We start from the raw sequence: 16,904 nt of genomic DNA, 5'->3' as shown, positions 1-16,904 counted from the left end.
CCTTTGATTTTCAAAGTATAGTCAAATTCTAGAGAGTAATCTCTGAAATATTACCACGTAATTTAAAAACATTGAGATAGTTTATATTAGTACCCCAAATTTGCAAACATTTTTATTAGTTTGCTAGTAAGAAATATGGTCTTTATGCCAGTATGAAACAGCTATCTTTTAAATTCCAAATTCTTTGTTATGTAATCACAATGTATTAATGTATTTTCTGTACATGTCTATCAGTTTTCTATTACCGATTACCAAATTACTGCAAATTTAGTGGCTTAAAGTAATGCCTATTTATTATCTCACAGTTACTGTAGGTCAGAAAGCCAGGCACGACAGAGCTGAGTTCTCTGCTCTGGGTCTCCCAAAGCTGAAAGGTGCTGGCCAGGCTGCATGCTTTCCTAGAGCTTGGAGTCCTCTTCCAAGCTTAGGTGGTTGTCGGCAGTATTCCATTTCCTTGAGTTGTAGGAGTCAAGCCTCCATTTTCTTGCTGGTCATCAGCTGGGTGCTGCTCTCAGCTCCCAAAGACTGACCACAGTTGCGTGCTGTCTAGTCCCCTTCGTATGCCCTCTCCCATTGCACCTCTTGCAGGAATGGCCTTTTTAAGGGCTCACCTGTTTAGGTCAGGCCCACCTGGATACTATTCCTTTTGATTAACTCAGAGTCAACTAATTAGCTATCTAATCACTGGAGTGATAGTCCATCATATTCACAGCTCTGCCTGCACTTAAGGGAGGGAATTTTGCCAGGTGTGTACACCAGGGGGCATCTTAGAATTCTGCCTACCACAATGTGTATCATTATATTCAGGTGTTAAAATGATTCTGTTGGGGGGAAAAGACCCTGTCAGTTTGGTTTGAACATTGACCTAACTAAATCCCATGTCATTGGGATCACTGACAGTAATACATTAATGATGAAGCACAGAAAAATTCTTCCCGGACCGGGGCAAGAACCCATGTCCCCTGCATCGCCAGGCGGACTCTCAACCACTGCGCCACCAGGGAAGCCCAGAAGGTAGAAGGTTTTGATCCTTGTCCTTGGTGCTGTGTGATACCTCGGGCTTCTTTCACTTGATTCTGTCTCATTCTGTACACAAAATTAAAGTCCTAGTTTTACAGAGGAAATGTCTGTGTTTTTAACATACTTAGAAATTTCTGTGTATCTTATGCCACTTCCTCTGTCTTTGCAGCAATTTAAAGCTGTCTTGCATAAGAACATTATAGCCTTGTTGAAAAAGAAAATATTTAGTAGCTTCCCTTTCCTCAGGAAACACACAGTAATAACCAAACATGTTTGGCCATCCTGTTCTAATTACACCATAGTCTTTCAGTTGTTTTTCTCGTAGTGGTGATGGTTTTCCGTGAGACAGCCACATTCTCATGACCAGTAATACTTTTCAGAAGAGCACATAGGAGCTCAGCATAGTATTCAGTCATGAAACAGAGGCAGATTAACTGGCTTTTATAGTTATAAAATATCTGACGTTGGCGTAAATACTAACATGTTATTACTAACTAAACTAGCATGCCAGACTCAGAAAGAGTAAGGACAGTCATATTGGTATGCTCTACAAATCACTAATCAAGTTATTGGAAACAAAGAAAATGCTCCATATTAGTGAAGGGAAAAAGTTTGAAAATGGTATAAAAAAATGTTGCCGTGAAACCTTAAAATCTGTATGCAGGACAGGAAAGAGACTAGTCAGACTGAATAATTTAGGAACTGAAGAGTTGCAGGTAAGGCAGGAAAAGTGATGAAGGCCTTAACTCCAGGGCAGCCGCCACAGGACAGAATGGAAGGAGTGGAGAGGAAAGAAAGTGGGAGCCTGTGGGACTCTGCGCAGCTCTCCCCCCTTATTCTAGAACCTGGCCTTCTCCCTACTCTGTCAGTTTAGTTTGAACATTCACCTGACTAAATCCCATGTCGTCGGGATCACTGACAGTAATATGTTAATGACGTATTACATATTAATAACGTAATACCTGGCCTTCTCCCTACTGCGTCCACATAGTTCCTGACAGAACTGCTATGTTCCTACATGATCATGATTTTGACCCAAGACAATAATTGATTTGTTGGGGGGGAAATCCAAACAAGCCCCAGTCAATGAGTTTCTTCCCAGGATTTTTAAACTAGAGACAAAGATGCTCATTCTCTTGGTGGATGAAGCTGAAATACGTAAAGCTTACAAGAGGTTAGAAGCCACATTTCCAGCCATGGGGAGAAAGCAGTCTTCAGTGAGAGAAGAATGAAGCTGATATATTGAAAGGAGCAAAAATGGGAGAACTGGATGCAATGAATCCCCACATTCATTTATTCCTGAGGCCCAGCTTCATTCCCAGGGTGGTGGCAGCAGCCCTGTACATTCCTGCCCTTGGGTTCTCTGAGGTCACTCAGTATGCTTATTATGAATTCCCTTGTAGCTAATTTTATTTGTATTTGTATTTATCTAGATAATAAGCACAGACTACCATGTAATATATTATTTTGTATTTTTATTCTGTTTCCCAAAGTTCTTGTGCAGATTCCTTAGCATCAACCTATCTCCTGCCCTGTATTCCAGTTACACTGGAAATTTACCCTTGTCCTGGGCTTTCAATGTATTTTGTTTCCATACCTTTCTTCATATTCATTCTTTTGACTGAAATGCTCTGTTTGTCTCTATTTGGAGAAATACTATTCTCTTTTTAAGACCTAATTCAAATTTTTCTTCCTTTAGTTTTTAATTTCTTGCACTGTATTATGCTTATGTATTACCTAGGTCTCCCAGTAGATTGTGAGCTTCTGAAAGCTGGGAGCTACAGCTCCTTCATATACTTTTTTAAATTTTTGGCTGCATTGGGTCTTCATTGCTGTGCGCGGGCTTCTCTTTGCAGTGGCTTCTCTTGTTGCAGAGCACGGGCCCTAGGCACGCGGGCTTCAGTAGTTGTAGCATGCAGGCTCAGTAGTTGTGGCTCGTGGGCTCTAGAGTGCCGACTCAGTAGTTGTGGTGCACGGGCTTAGTTGCTCCGCGACATGTGGGATCTTCCTGGACCAGGGATAGAACCTGTGTCCCCTGCATTGGCAGGTGGATTCTTAACCACTGCGCCACCAGGGAAGCCCCAGCTCCTTCATCTTTGATCTTTGTATCGCTAGCACTCTGGTTAATCCAACTGAACTCTAAATGTGAGTTTTTAACATAACTTCCAGATGATGAAGTCACATTGGCAATATCATAATAATTTGAGCTTACAGGCACACTAATTTTAAAAGCAATTTTCATATTATGTTCAAAATGGTATAAATCTTAATTTTAAAATTTCATCATAGTGCTCTTGCTTTCTGTTTAATTTTAAAGTTTAAACGACATCTTACTATATGCTGGTGTTTTGTGGAATACCAAGATAGTAAGGCATATCTTTTCCCCTACAGTTTAATTTGAAAGAGAAATGTGTACACTTAACCTGAAATTTAACTTCAGCACCATTCAAGAAAGACTAAATATAAGAGTAGTTCATGCCTACATCTAAACTTCAAATGTTCTATGTTCCAGATGCCAACATTAAAATATTTCTATTAAGCCAATGTCTGGATTTTTAGCATTTCCAAAATAGGAGGCTGTGCTAATTCACTAATCCCAACAACTCTATTACACAGAACCTTTATAACACAAGAAAGGTACTTGAAGTCATTATTTTACTCGTTTCTCAGAGAGAAGCCTCAGGGAAGACTGCAGGGAAGTCTTAACTGAAACAGTTTCCACGCAATGGAATTATTTGCAGGTTAACATGAGAGAGGTTTTTTCCTCAATTTTTTATTTTGAAATGTTAAGCACACATGTTTAAAGACTAGTCCATATATATATATATATATATATATACCCTATACCTAGATGCAACAGTTGTGAACATTTTGTTATGTTTGCCTTCTTTTTCTCCTCCACTTCCCCTTTCTCTCTATAGATACACCTGTGTTGCTACTGAACCATTGGAAAGCAAGTTGCAAACCTCAAGACACTTGTCCCCGAAATATTTTAGTATAAATATTTTTCAATTACACAGGACTTGTAGATATTAAAACAACTGTATTCCTAATTTAAGAAAAAACAGAACTATTATAAACCACTTACGGATTAAGTAATTTGAATTTGGATGGTTGGCTAATTTAAAAATGCTAATTTAAACAATTTAAGTAAGAGTTTAATTCCATTTACTCTTTTGGATTCACGTTTTACATAAAAAGGCAAAATTAACTAGGGATCCTCCCAAGTTAGCAGTTGTGTTCATTATATTGTAGATTAGTAATCTTTTGTTGCTATTAAATAATGACTTTAAAGAAATGAAATAAATATATGCTTAATTCTTTGTTTTGTTTCTCCTTTATTTCTAGTAATCAGGTTTTCATAGTAACTCTCTTTCACCAGGAATTTTTATGTGGGGAGAAGTGCCTGGATCAGCTAATTCAGAGATTGCTTCAATCGGCGGATGAAGAAACCATTAATGAATTTTTGCATGAAAACCTTAAATCAGCAAAATAAATACTGATTTATAATTTATTATTATATAAATGAAATGGACCTATGTCAAGAAGCAGACCGAGGTAGGGAAATCCTTATGAAAGTTCATAAAGAGCAGCTAAAAATACATGGTACTCACAAAAATATATTTTAATGAATCCAGTCACATTTCTTGATCTAAGTTTATTTTAGGTTTCCTGTAAAGTACAATCCGGCTCTTCAAGTAGAAACAAAGCATGCATTGTTGAAAAGAGAAATAAAGTATTGAGAATTGACTATGTGATATAGGACAGATCACTTGTTCTCTTTATATGCCTTTTTTTAACCATCTTTAAATTAATTTAGACACATTTCACATCTGTTACTTCAGGACTTTGCCCGTGGTAAAATTTAGTGATATAAATTTATAAACTTGTTTGTAAACTCCTATTTAAAGACAAAGTACTATTAATCATGTTAAAGTTAGGACTTAAACTGCTACTTTTATTTATTTTATTTATTTATTTTTTTGCGGTACGCGGGCCTCTCACTGTTGCGGCCTCTCCCGTTGCAGAGCACAGGCTCCGGTCCGGACGCGCAGGCTCAGCGGCCGTGGCTCACGGGCCCAGCCGCTCCGCGGCATGTGGGATCTTCCCGGACCGGGGCACGAACCCGTGTCCCCTGCATCGGCAGGCGGACTCTCAACCACTGCGCCACCAGGGAAGCCCTAAACTGCTACTTTTAAATAAAAAAGTAAATAAAAGCTGTGAAGAATATGAGTTGCTAACAGTGAGCATCTCTAGGATACAGATGGTAGAGCTCTTGGAGAGCTGAATGAACTCTGTAGTGTACAAACTACAAGTCAATATTTAAAGCAGACTCTCTGCTTGGCTTCTATTTCTCATTGTTCTTTGACTTAACAAGCATCAACAGATGTGGTATAATATGAGTAATTCACTGAGGTCGGTTTTGTGCAGTGATATATAAAACCTAGTCCTTACCTTACAGAGCTTCCAGCTGAGCAGGGAGCCGAAATATAAGTCCCCAACTCTAATTCAAAGTGGCATGTTGTATTTAGTAATTTTTCTCGGGAAGTTTCTTGAGTGAAAAAGAGAGAGGTTGTTATTTTAGATAGTTCCTCAGAGAGGAACTGTATGCCAGGAAAGGCTAATTAAAATAGAGTTTTAAGACCAATTGAATTATTTGGAGGTAAAGATGAGAGAAATTTTTCCCCAATTTTTATTTTGAAAATTTTCAAGCACACAGAAAAGTTTTAAAAATAATTTTTAAGAAACAGTTCAATGAATATTTTATCATCTAGATTCAACCATTGTTAATATTTTGCCACATTTGCTTTTTTTCTTTCTCTGTACACACACACACACACAGTGGTTGCTGGACTATTTAAAAGTTAGTTGCAGATCTTATAACACTACTAAATGTTTCATCACATCCTAGGAAAAAGGACATTCTCATACAAAATTATAACTCCATTATCACACCGATTGTATATCAATAATAATAATTATTATTATATAATATGATCTAATAGCTATTACATATCAAAATTTCTTCAGTTATCCCCAAAATGTCTTTTTTTTTAAGCTGTTTTTGTTTGTTTTGTCCAATCCAGGATCCAACCAAGACTTACACATTACATTTGCCAGTATCTCTTTAGTTTTTGGATTAATCCCCCAAGTTTTTTTCCATATGACATTGACCTTTTGAAGAGTCCCACAAGGTTGTTTTGTAGAATAGTCTACATTCTAAATTTGCCTGGCTTGCCCTTAATGTACTATAAAGTAAAATTGTGTCTAAAGATTAATTAAATTCAGATTAAACACATTTGGTAAGACTACTTCACAGGTGATGTTGTGATACTGTATCATATCAGGAAGTTCCACTATTAGTGATGCTAAGTTTGAAAACTGTCAAATCTCTCCATTGTAATGGTACATGCTCTCCTTAATAATCAGTGTGTAGTCTGTGGGGTAGTACTTTAGCATCATATAAACATTTGATTTCTCATTGTGCAAGACAGCTTCTGAAATGACCCCAGTGACCCTGTTCCTGGCATTTCATGCACTTGTATAATCTCCCCTTGAATGTGGACCAGATTTATTGACTCTTTACTAACAAATAGAATACAATAGACGTGGTGGGATTGTCATTTTTGATATTAGGTTGTAAAAAGACTTGCTTCTGGCTCTGTCTCTGTCTTTTTTTTTAAAATATAAAATTATTTATTTATTTATTTATTTATTTTTGGCTGCATTGGGTCTTTGTTGCTGCGTGTGGGCTTTCTCTAGTTGCGGCGAGCAGGGGCTATTCTTCTTTGCAGTGTGTGGGCTTCTCATTGCGGTGGCTTCTCTTGTTGCTGAGGCTTCAGTAGTTGTGGCACGTGGGCTCAGTAGTTGTGGCTCGTGGGCTCTAGAGCGCAGGCTCAGTAGTTGTGGCACACGGGCTTAGTTGCTCTGCGGCATGTGGGATCTTCCTGGGCCAGGGCTCGAACCCATGTCCCCTACATTGGCAGGCAAATTCTCAACCACTGCGCCACCAGGGAAGTCCCTTAGCTGGAATTCTTTTTTTTTTTTTTTCAATTTTTATTGCAGTACAGTTGATTCACACTGTTGTGTTAGTTTCAGGTGTACAGCAAAGTGAATCAGTTATACATATCCATATATCCACTCTTTTTTTTTAGATTCTTTTCACATATAGGCCATTACAGAGTATTGAGTAGAGTTCAGCTGGCATTCTTTAAAGAAAGCTTTCCTTTGTCTTTCCTCTTACTTTCTCTGAGTTGAGAGATAATTTAATCCTATTTGAATCAATATCATGCTTCATGATTTCCCTAGGGGTAGGCATTCCACCACTACCACCCCGGCCCCCCCAATAATTGATGTCTCTGGAGAATCTGCTTTAATTTGAAAGAATGTTGAATAGGGAGTTTCAGGGTTAAAGTTAGAAACACAGAAACTGATTTTTTTTTCAGGCATTTTATGTAACAGAGAAACGTTTATCCAAGGAAATGTAAATATTAAAACATTGTGTGAAACAAGGCAAAATGAAGATAGTCTAACTTAACGTATTTCCCAAACCTCTGTATTTATACAGATCATTTGGGAAACTTGCCATAATACAGATTCTGATTTCGTAGGTCTGGAGCCTGTGATTCTGCATTTCCAGCAAGCTCCCAGGTGATGATGGAGGATGTTGATGAGCCACAAACACCACTTGGAGTAGCAAGGATCTAGGACATCTGTTATTTAATTAATGAGTACTTTCAGTTGTTATACACTTTATTTTTGTACAGTGAGATTCAGTTAAACTCATAATCTTGCTTTATTCAGATAGACCTTTAGTCTCCTAAACTACAAAGATAAACTTGACATTTTTAACTTTAGTAGAAAAATATTAGGAATGAATATATAAGCCAAAGATAAATCAGGGTTCTTGTAAAAAATCTGGAAAGCCAAAGTTTATTGCCTCATATGCACAACATCTTTAGAATATTAAGGAGTAACAAACTTTATTTAAAAAAGAAACCTTAGAGATATTTTAAAATTGAATTTGAAATTGAGTCAAGGGACCTAGGATCACAAAGTATTACAGTCAACTAAAACTTAAAAGAAAATATTTTTAAAATCATAGACTCTAGTGTTGGGGGCAACAGTGATTAGGAAGACATGTGTTAGCAGGGGTGGAGCTTTTGGGATGCTGGTAATGTTCTATATCTGGACCTGAGTGGAAGTTACAAGGGTGTATTCATTTTGTGATAATTGCATTTACAATTGAGTTAACTGAGTTTTGTATGCAACTGACAATTGCATACACCCTTGTAACTGCCAGCCCATTCAAGAAAACATTTCCACTGCCTCTGAAAGTTTCCTTGTGCTCCTTTCCAGTCAATCCAGTAATCTGCCAACTCCCCCTCCCCCAACAGTGGCAACCTCTATTACGATTTTTATTCGCCATAGCTTATTTTACTGTTCTGGAACTTCACATCAATGGTCATACAGTATGTACTCCTGTATATCTGGCTTCTTTGTTCAAAAGTTTTGATACTCATTTACAATATTGCAGGTATCAAGGGTTGTTTCTCTTTTATTTCTAAGTAGTATCACACTGTATGAATATACCACAATTCATTTGATTCATTCTTCTATTGATGCACATTTGGATTATTCCCAGTTTCGGCTATTATGGATAAAGCTACTATGAACATCCTTGCACAGGTCTTTTTGTAGACATGTTTTAATTTCCCTTGGGCAAATGCCTAGGAGTGAAATTGTTGGGCATTTAACATTCAAAGAAACTACCAAACAGTTTTTAAAAGTGGATATATCCATTTATAGTCATAGTATTAATATATGAGGTTTCCAATGGCTCCCCATCACCAACATTTAGTATTGTTGATCTTTTTAAGTTTTGCCATTTTCATGGGTATGCAGTGTTTTCTCATTGTGACTTAAATTTGCATTCATCTGATGATGAACGACATGGAGCAGCTTTTCATATGTTTATGGGGTGTATGTATTACGAATATTTTTTCCTAGTCTCTGGCTTGCCTTTTTTTTTTTTTTTTTTTTTTTTGCAGTACGCGGGCCTCTCACTGTTGTGGCCTCTCCCGCTGCGGAGCACAGGCTCCGGACACGCAGGTTCAGCGGCCATGGCTCACGGGCCTAGCCGCTCTGCGGCATGTGGGATCTGCCCTGACCGGGGCACGAACTCGTTTCCCCTGCATTGGCAGGCGGACCCTCAACCACTGCACCACCAGGGAAGCCCTGGCTTGCCTTTTTATTTTGTTTTCACTGCTTTTTTGGTGGGCAAAAGCTTGTAATCTTGTTGAAGTTCATTTTATCAATTTTTTTAAAAGATTACTTTTGTGTGTGTGTGGCCTAAGAAATCTGCCTACCTCAAAGTTACAGAGAAAGGCTTATGTTTTCTTTTAGCAGGTTTATCATTTTCCCTTTTCTATTTAAGTTTCAATTTAATATTAAGACCCATCTTAATTTAATTTTAGTTTATGGTATAAGGCAGGGGTCAAGGTTGTTTTTTGTTTCACATTGTGATCCAGTTTTTCCAACACCATTTGTTGAGAAGACTTTCCTTTCGCCACTGAATTTCACTGATAACAATGCGGTGTTTCTAAATTTAAAAATTCAGTTCCTTGGGCCACTGGCCACATTTCAAGTACTCAAGAGCTACTGGCGGCTCTGGATACTGGATGAGTCAGGGCAGACATAAAATAGTTACAACATTGCACAAAGATTTGTGATAGCACTATTCTAGAGCTTAGAGCACAGTACCACTAAATATTTTGGGTTCTGTGAACGGTAACCTAAACCAAATAACAAAGTATGGGCAGATATAAGGAAGGTAAAAATTAATCACTGAACTTATATTAAGTACCTAGAGTAGTCAAATTCAAAGAGACAGGAAGTAGAATGGTAGTTACCAGGGATTTGGGGGAGGAAGAAAGGAGAGTTATGAATGGGTACAAAGTTTCAGTTTTGCAAGATATAAAGAGTTCTAGAGATGGGTGGTAGAGTGATGGTGGCAAACCAGTGTGAATATACTTAATGCCAAAGCAATGAACAATTTAAAAATTGTTAAAATGGTAACCTTTATGTTAAGTATATTTTATCAACTTAAAAAAAATTGTTTTTATTGCTTTTCCCCCAGCTGGTGTTAGTGCAGGAGAGAAGGCAGTCGGTGTTACTAAATGACTTAATTGTCTCTGGTGTACCTGAAGGATACCCAATGAAGGTACAGAAGAGATTTTGGAGCCCAGAGCCCCACTTAGCTTAATGTCTCTATCTCGGAGTATTTCCATTAGACCCTCATCAGCTAATAAGAAAAGAGAGAAAAACAATTTGAGAGTTAATTCTGCTATATGTTATATACCTACTCATGTAATAATACTAAAGATTTCATTCATTAGGTTATGGTAACACATGGCAAACTAGCAGCAGGAGCAGTCTGGGTTTTTTGGGGTTTTTTGTGTTTTTTGGCTGCGTTGGGTCTTTGTTGCTGTGCGCAGGCTTTCTCTAGTTGCAGCAAGTGGGGACTACTCTTCATTGCAGTGTGCAGGCTTCTCATTGTGGTGGCTTCTCTTGTTGCGGAGCACAGGCTCTAGGTGCACGGGCTTCAGTAGTTGTGGCTCACGGGCTTAGTTCCTCCGTGGCATCTGCTTTGCCACCAGGGAAGTCCCAGGAGCAGTCTGGTTTTTAAATAAAAGATCTCTAACTTAAAAAAATCTCTAAGTCCTTGATTTTGAATATTTAAATGTTGATCAGTACATATATATATATATATATATATATATAAAACTTTTGTAAAGCATAAACTACTATATTATTTCAAGGAATGTTAGAGTATGTATGAATACCAAGTTTTGAGGATCTTGGGCTTTTGTACAATACAAGGTACGTTTGTTTAAATATTTTAATTTTGGGACTTCCCTGGTGGTCCAGTGGTTAAGAATCTGCCTTCCAATGCAGGGGACATGGGTTCGATCCCTGGTTGGGGAACTAAGATCCCACAGCTGCAGGGCAACTAAGCCCTCACACTGCAACTACTGAGCCCATGCACTCTGGAGCCTGAGCGCCACAACTAGAGAGAAAAGCCTGAGTGCTGCAACAAAAGATCCCGCGTGCCACATCTCAGACCTGATGCAGCCAAAAATAAAAATAAATAAATATTTGAAACAAACAGAAAAACAATAAATATTTTAATTTAAAACTCTCATTAAAACGCCTTAATAAAGACAATTCCAGAATCTTCAACTGATTTGTGGAAATAAATGAAAGGAGTAGTGTGAGTAGTATTCCTATTAAGAAGTTATGAAAATAAGCTTGCTTCCCAGAAGATGAAGTGTTGATTTGGTGAGATGCCACCCTGTCTATGAATATGCCTGATTTGCATATTTAAGGCCATCTATAAATGCTGTTCTCTAAGACCTCATCTTTGTCTAAGACACCCTAATGAACCTACATATTGTTTAGTAATGAAAATACTGTAATACACTTCAGGACTTCCCTGGTGGGGCAGTGGTTAAGAATCCACCTGCAAATGCAGGGGACACGGGTTTGAGCCCTGATCCGGGAAGATCCCAAATGCCGTGGAGCAACTAAGCCCGTGCGCCTGAACTACTGAGGCTGCGCTCTAGAGCCCGTGTGCCACAACTACTGAAGCCCACGTGCAGCAGCAAAGACCCAACACAGACAATAAATAAATAAATTTATTTATTTATTTAAAAAAAGAATCAACCTGCCAATTCAGGGGACACCGGTTTGAGCCCTGGTCCAGGAAGATCCTACATGCCACAGGAGCAACTAAGCCTGTGCGCCAAAACTACTGAGCTTGTGCTCTACAGCCTGTGAGCCACAACTATTGAGCCTGCGTGCCTAGAGCCCGTGGTCTGAAACAGAAGCCACCACAACGAGAATCCCACGCACTATAACAGAGTAGCCCCTGCTCGCGGCAACTAGAGAAAGACCAGGTGCAGCAGTGAAGACCCAGTGCAGCCAAAAATAAATAATATTGTAATACACTTCAGAACCTTTGAAAAGAAGCAACATTACACACTGGAAGTTTTCTTTGCAGAAATTGTTCATGGTTTCAACTAAGTGGGTGCCTCATTTTTCATAAATTCTAAAAGAAAAACCAACACATTGAATCTTTACATTTTAGGCACAGTGTAAGCACTTAATTATTGTTCTAATCAACAAATATTTATTGAAGCGTTCTAGGTCCTTCACAGTTTATCTCATTTCATCCTCACACAGTCCTATGAAATACTATTAGCCCCATTTTGCAAAGAGGGAAAAGTTCTCAGAGAAAAGTTACACAACTAATGAATACTAAAACGGGGCTTCTGCTGTGGAGTTCAAACCCACAGCTCTAAACCGTCAAATCCAGGAGAATAAACGCTTCCCAATTCTGTTAGTCAAAGCAGTCATCCCCCAGAAGCCTCGCGATATTACTCGAACTACTACTCCCAACGTGCAAAGCGGTTTCTGTGAAGCCGCCTAAGCGGCAGAGGCTGGAGGGCCTCGGCGTTCCTCGAGGCGCGGAAGGCAACCTGGGAGCCGTAGTTCTCCTGGACGCCTACCGGTATTGCCAGCGCGGCGGTGGCGGATCGCTCGGTTCCAGCCAGTAGGTACTGTGAGGGCGAGCTGAAGCGGAGAAAGGGCGCGGAACTGGAAACGGGTGAGTCAGGCACTGTCTGCGCGTTAAAGAGAGGCGGCACCGCGGCGTAGGGTTGAGTTAAGTTAGCGCGGCCCCCGCGCAGTCTCTTTAGGGACACCGCGGTCTTAGCGTCAGCGAGCAGAGGGTGAGGAGGCGCCAGAGCCCGGTCCTTGCACCAGTACTCGTCCTCAGCTCTCGGCCAGCATCTCCACCATGCAGTCCCGGGAAGAAGCTCCGCGCTCTCGCCGCCTCGCCAGTCCCCGCGGCGGAAGGCGGCCCAAGAGGCTTTCCAAGCCCTCGGTTTCGGCTTTTTTCACGGGCCCGGAGGAGCTGAAGGACACGGCCCACTCCGCAGCCCTGCTGGCCCAGCTCAAGTCCTTCTACGACGCGCGGCTGCTCTGTGATGTGACCATCGAGGTGGTCACGCCTGGCAGCGGGCCTGGCACGGGCCGCCTCTTCCCCTGCAACCGTAACGTGCTGGCTGCCGCGTGTCCCTACTTCAAGAGCATGTTCACCGGCGGCATGTACGAGAGTCACCAGACGAACGTGACCATGCACGATGTGGATGCCGAGTCCTTCGAGGTGCTGGTCGATTACTGCTACACGGGTCGTGTGTCATTAAGTGAGGCCAACGTGCAGCGCCTGTACGCCGCCTCCGACATGCTGCAGCTCGAGTATGTGCGTGAAGCCTGTGCCTCCTTCCTAGCCCGCCGCCTTGATCTGGCCAACTGCACGGCCATCCTCAAGTTCGCCGATGCCTTCGACCATCACAAGCTGCGATCACAGGCCCAGTCGTTTATAGCCCACAACTTCAAGCAGCTCAGCCGCATGGGTTCGATTCGGGAGGAGTCTCTGGCAGATCTGACCCTGGCCCAACTGCTGGCCGTCCTGCGCCTGGACAGTCTAGACGTCGAGAGTGAGCGGACAGTGTGCCACGTGGCGGTGCAGTGGTTGGAGGCGGCTCCCAAGGAGCGGGGTCCCAGCGCTGCAGAAGTCTTCAAGTGTGTCCGCTGGACACACTTCACCGATGAAGATCAGGATTACCTGGAAGGGTTGCTGACCAAGCCCATTGTGAGGAAATACTGTCTGGACCTTATCGAAGGAGCCCTGCAGATGCGGTATGGTGACATGTTGTACAAGTCTCTGGTGCCGAAGCCAGAGAGCAGCAGTGGCTGCAGCTCTCTTGTGTCCATGGCAGAAAATCCACCCCAGAGGCTGGGTATGTGTGCCAAGGAGATGGTGATCTTCTTTGGACATCCCAGAGATCCCTTTCTGTGCTATGACCCATACTCAGGGGACATTTACACAATGCCATCACCTTTGACCAGCTTGGCTCACACTAAGACTGTCACCTCCTCAGCTGTCTGTGTCTCTCCAGACCATGACATCTATCTGGCCGCCCAGCCCAGGAAAGACCTCTGGGTGTATAAACCAGCCCAGAATAGTTGGCAGCAACTTGCTGACCGCCTGCTCTGCCGTGAGGGCATGGATGTGGCATACCTCAATGGCTACATTTACATTTTGGGTGGGCGAGACCCTATTACTGGCATTAAACTGAAGGAGGTGGAGTGCTACAGTGTTCAGAGGAACCAGTGGTCCTTAGTGGCTCCTGTACCACATTCCTTCTATTCCTTTGAACTAATAGTGGTTCAGAACTATCTTTATGCTGTGAACAGTAAGCGCATGCTCTGCTATGATCCTAGCCATAATATGTGGCTGAACTGTGCTTCTCTTAAACGCAGTGACTTTCAGGAAGCCTGTGTCTTCAATGATGAGATCTATTGTATCTGTGACATCCCAGTCATGAAGGTGTATAACCCAGCCAGGGGAGAATGGAGGCGCATTAGTAATATTCCCCTGGACTCTGAGACCCACAACTATCAGATTGTTAATCATGGCCAAAAGTTGCTCCTCATCACTTCTACAACCCCACAATGGAAAAAAAACCGGGTGACTGTGTATGAATATGATACTAGGGAAGACCAGTGGATTAATATAGGTACCATGTTAGGTCTTTTGCAGTTTGACTCTGGGTTTATTTGCCTCTGTGCTCGTGTTTATCCTTCCTGCCTTGAACCTGGTCAGAGTTTCATCACTGAGGAAGATGATGCACGGAGTGAGTCTAGTACTGAATGGGACTTAGATGGATTCAGTGAACTGGACTCTGAGTCAGGAAGTTCAAGTTCTTTTTCTGATGATGAAGTCTGGGTACAGGTAGCACCGCAGCGAAATGCACAGGATCAGCAGGGTTCTTTGTAAATATTTTGAAATACTAAGATGTTTCTACTGCTATGGAATATATCTTAAACAGATGTCCTTTTCTTTTCCTGAAAAAAAAAATTGATTAGGGCTGCACATTTGGCTTAGAAAGGGTAATGTATGAATTGCTAATGTCATGTTACAAAGTTTAAACAGTCCGTGAAATCAACTATATAATGATATACTGTGCAGAAAGTCGAGATTAAAGTATGCAAGACAATGAACCATATAATTGATTAGAATGCTTGGTGGTTTTCTTCTTTGTTCAAGTATTTGTTGCACCAGTGAATCGTTTTGATTAGTTACACTGTTTATATTTTGATTATCTAATTTAGTCTTGTTAGTTTTTAAATTCTATTTAGTGTTGTGAGGAAATTAGCTTTTTAATTTTTATATAGAAAATTGGACTAGAAATTGTTGGTAGGGTTTTGAAGGTTTATATCTTCCTTCAGAATAATGAAAGTAGTAGATTTTCCAAATTTTCAAATGGTCAGTTCTTAGGATTCTAAGTTAATACAGTTGGTTAAAATTTGGTTTGGTGTTCTTCTCTTCTGCAAAGAAAAAAAATTCGACATATATATTAAGGTTATTAAAGAGTGATTTCATTTTGATAATGTGCAGAATGGTCTTAAGCACTCACAGAAAGTAAAAAAAAAAAAATCAGGATTCCACTGTTTTAAAAGAAATTTCATTTTTATTTTTGGAATATAAAATGTGTATTTGCTAAATATGACCATTTTTCTATCTTAAAAAAGATCCATTCTGGTAGCATCACCAACTATTTAGACCCTTCTAAACCAAAAGCAATAGGTAAGTTGCCATATTTTTTCATCTATATCCGATACATGCTTCGTTGAATCAGAGGAACAATCGTTTTTTTCACTGGACATGTGATTGGGTAATGTAAATTTTTATCCATTGGTCATGCCTTGTCTTAAAACGTTTATATGCTTTCCTACAATATTTTGGCTGTATAGTTTTGCTGTTTGTCTTAGAGGATTCTTTAGCAGGAAGTGACTTTTGTGAGTTGATACTGGTTTTGAAAATATGTATAAGCTAAAAACAGTGTTTTATTGAGGTCAGTAGTAGTTATTGTGTCTATCAACTTTAAAATCAAGTGCCAGAAGAGAACTTTAAAACTTTAAGCTGTGTATAGAATTGTTTTATGTAGCGTTGAAATTTTCTGTCAGTTTTGTAAGTCACTGTAAATGATTATCAGCTTGAAGGTATTTTTGTACTAAAAGTTGACAGTTAAAGAACATAAGTGGATGATAGCGTTTGGGGCCAATAGTGAAAGTATGTTTCCTCTAAAATACTTCCCTAAGCAGTGGTGTACATGGTTATTTTATTAGGTTATTTGTATGTGTCCTATATTTCTCTGTGAACCATGCTCCAGTCTGTTTTTTGTTTTGTATCACCATAATAAGAGGTCTAGAAATAGAGACTAAATTGCACAAAATTGACATTGTTAAATACGACAACATATAGGTGCTTACTTTTGAGGGTCTGTTAATACATATGGTTGTCACAATACATATATACACGATAAATGGTGTATATATACAGATGCTTATGCTCTATAAATTTTTCTATACCCACTTAGTTTATCTTCTTGAATCTTTATTCAGTAACATGCTAATTCCTCTTCTATGTTTATTCTCTAGCGACCAAATGCTAACATCTTTTTCACACTGGCAGAGTACTGAGGTGTGTGTTCTGGGATAGAGAACAGAATTTTGAATAAGAAAAGGGAGGGAGAGAGAAAAGGGTTTAAAAAAGCCAAACACACAATGTTTTCTTAGCCGTTTTGATTGGCCACCTGAAGAGTCCACAGGACATTTCTGTTCAGCATTATTTAGTGAAATAAGATTCTTACCCTAGCAGCATGTGTTCCTTCAAAACAGCAAACATGCTTTAGTTTTGTTTGTTCCATATCAGGGGTGTCAACAAGCGCTGCTCTTAACATGGAAAGCTGTAT

At 40.1% G+C, this 16,904-nt stretch overlaps 2 protein-coding genes across 3 annotated transcripts in view; both read left to right on the top strand.

Moving 5' to 3' along the window:
- Positions 1-4,647, top strand: part of MTRF1 (mitochondrial translation release factor 1) — a 51,421-nt gene extending 46,774 nt beyond the window's left edge. Inside the window, exon 10 of one of the 2 annotated variants that reach the window (XM_007468608.1) lies at positions 4,403-4,647. In XM_007468608.1, coding sequence (XP_007468670.1) covers positions 4,403-4,516 — 114 coding nt within the window. In that variant the 3' untranslated portion in view covers positions 4,517-4,647. The remainder of the gene's footprint in view (positions 1-4,402) is intronic. The other variant, XM_007468607.1, reaches the window with a different exon arrangement.
- Positions 4,648-12,575: 7,928 nt separating this feature from the next.
- Positions 12,576-15,572, top strand: KBTBD7 (kelch repeat and BTB domain containing 7). The gene has a single exon (XM_007468605.1). The coding sequence runs from the start codon at positions 12,881-12,883 to the stop codon at positions 14,924-14,926; it is 2,046 nt and encodes a 681-aa protein (XP_007468667.1). The 5' UTR covers positions 12,576-12,880; the 3' UTR covers positions 14,927-15,572.
- The last annotated feature ends 1,332 nt before the right edge of the window (positions 15,573-16,904 follow it).

Source organism: Lipotes vexillifer, unplaced genomic scaffold, assembly GCF_000442215.2.
Source record: "Lipotes vexillifer unplaced genomic scaffold, Lipotes_vexillifer_v1.1 scaffold479, whole genome shotgun sequence".
Classification (NCBI taxonomy): domain Eukaryota; kingdom Metazoa; phylum Chordata; class Mammalia; order Artiodactyla; family Lipotidae; genus Lipotes; species Lipotes vexillifer.
The sequence above is the reverse complement of the archived record's forward strand: the minus strand, read 5'-3'. Positions and strand labels throughout refer to the sequence as shown.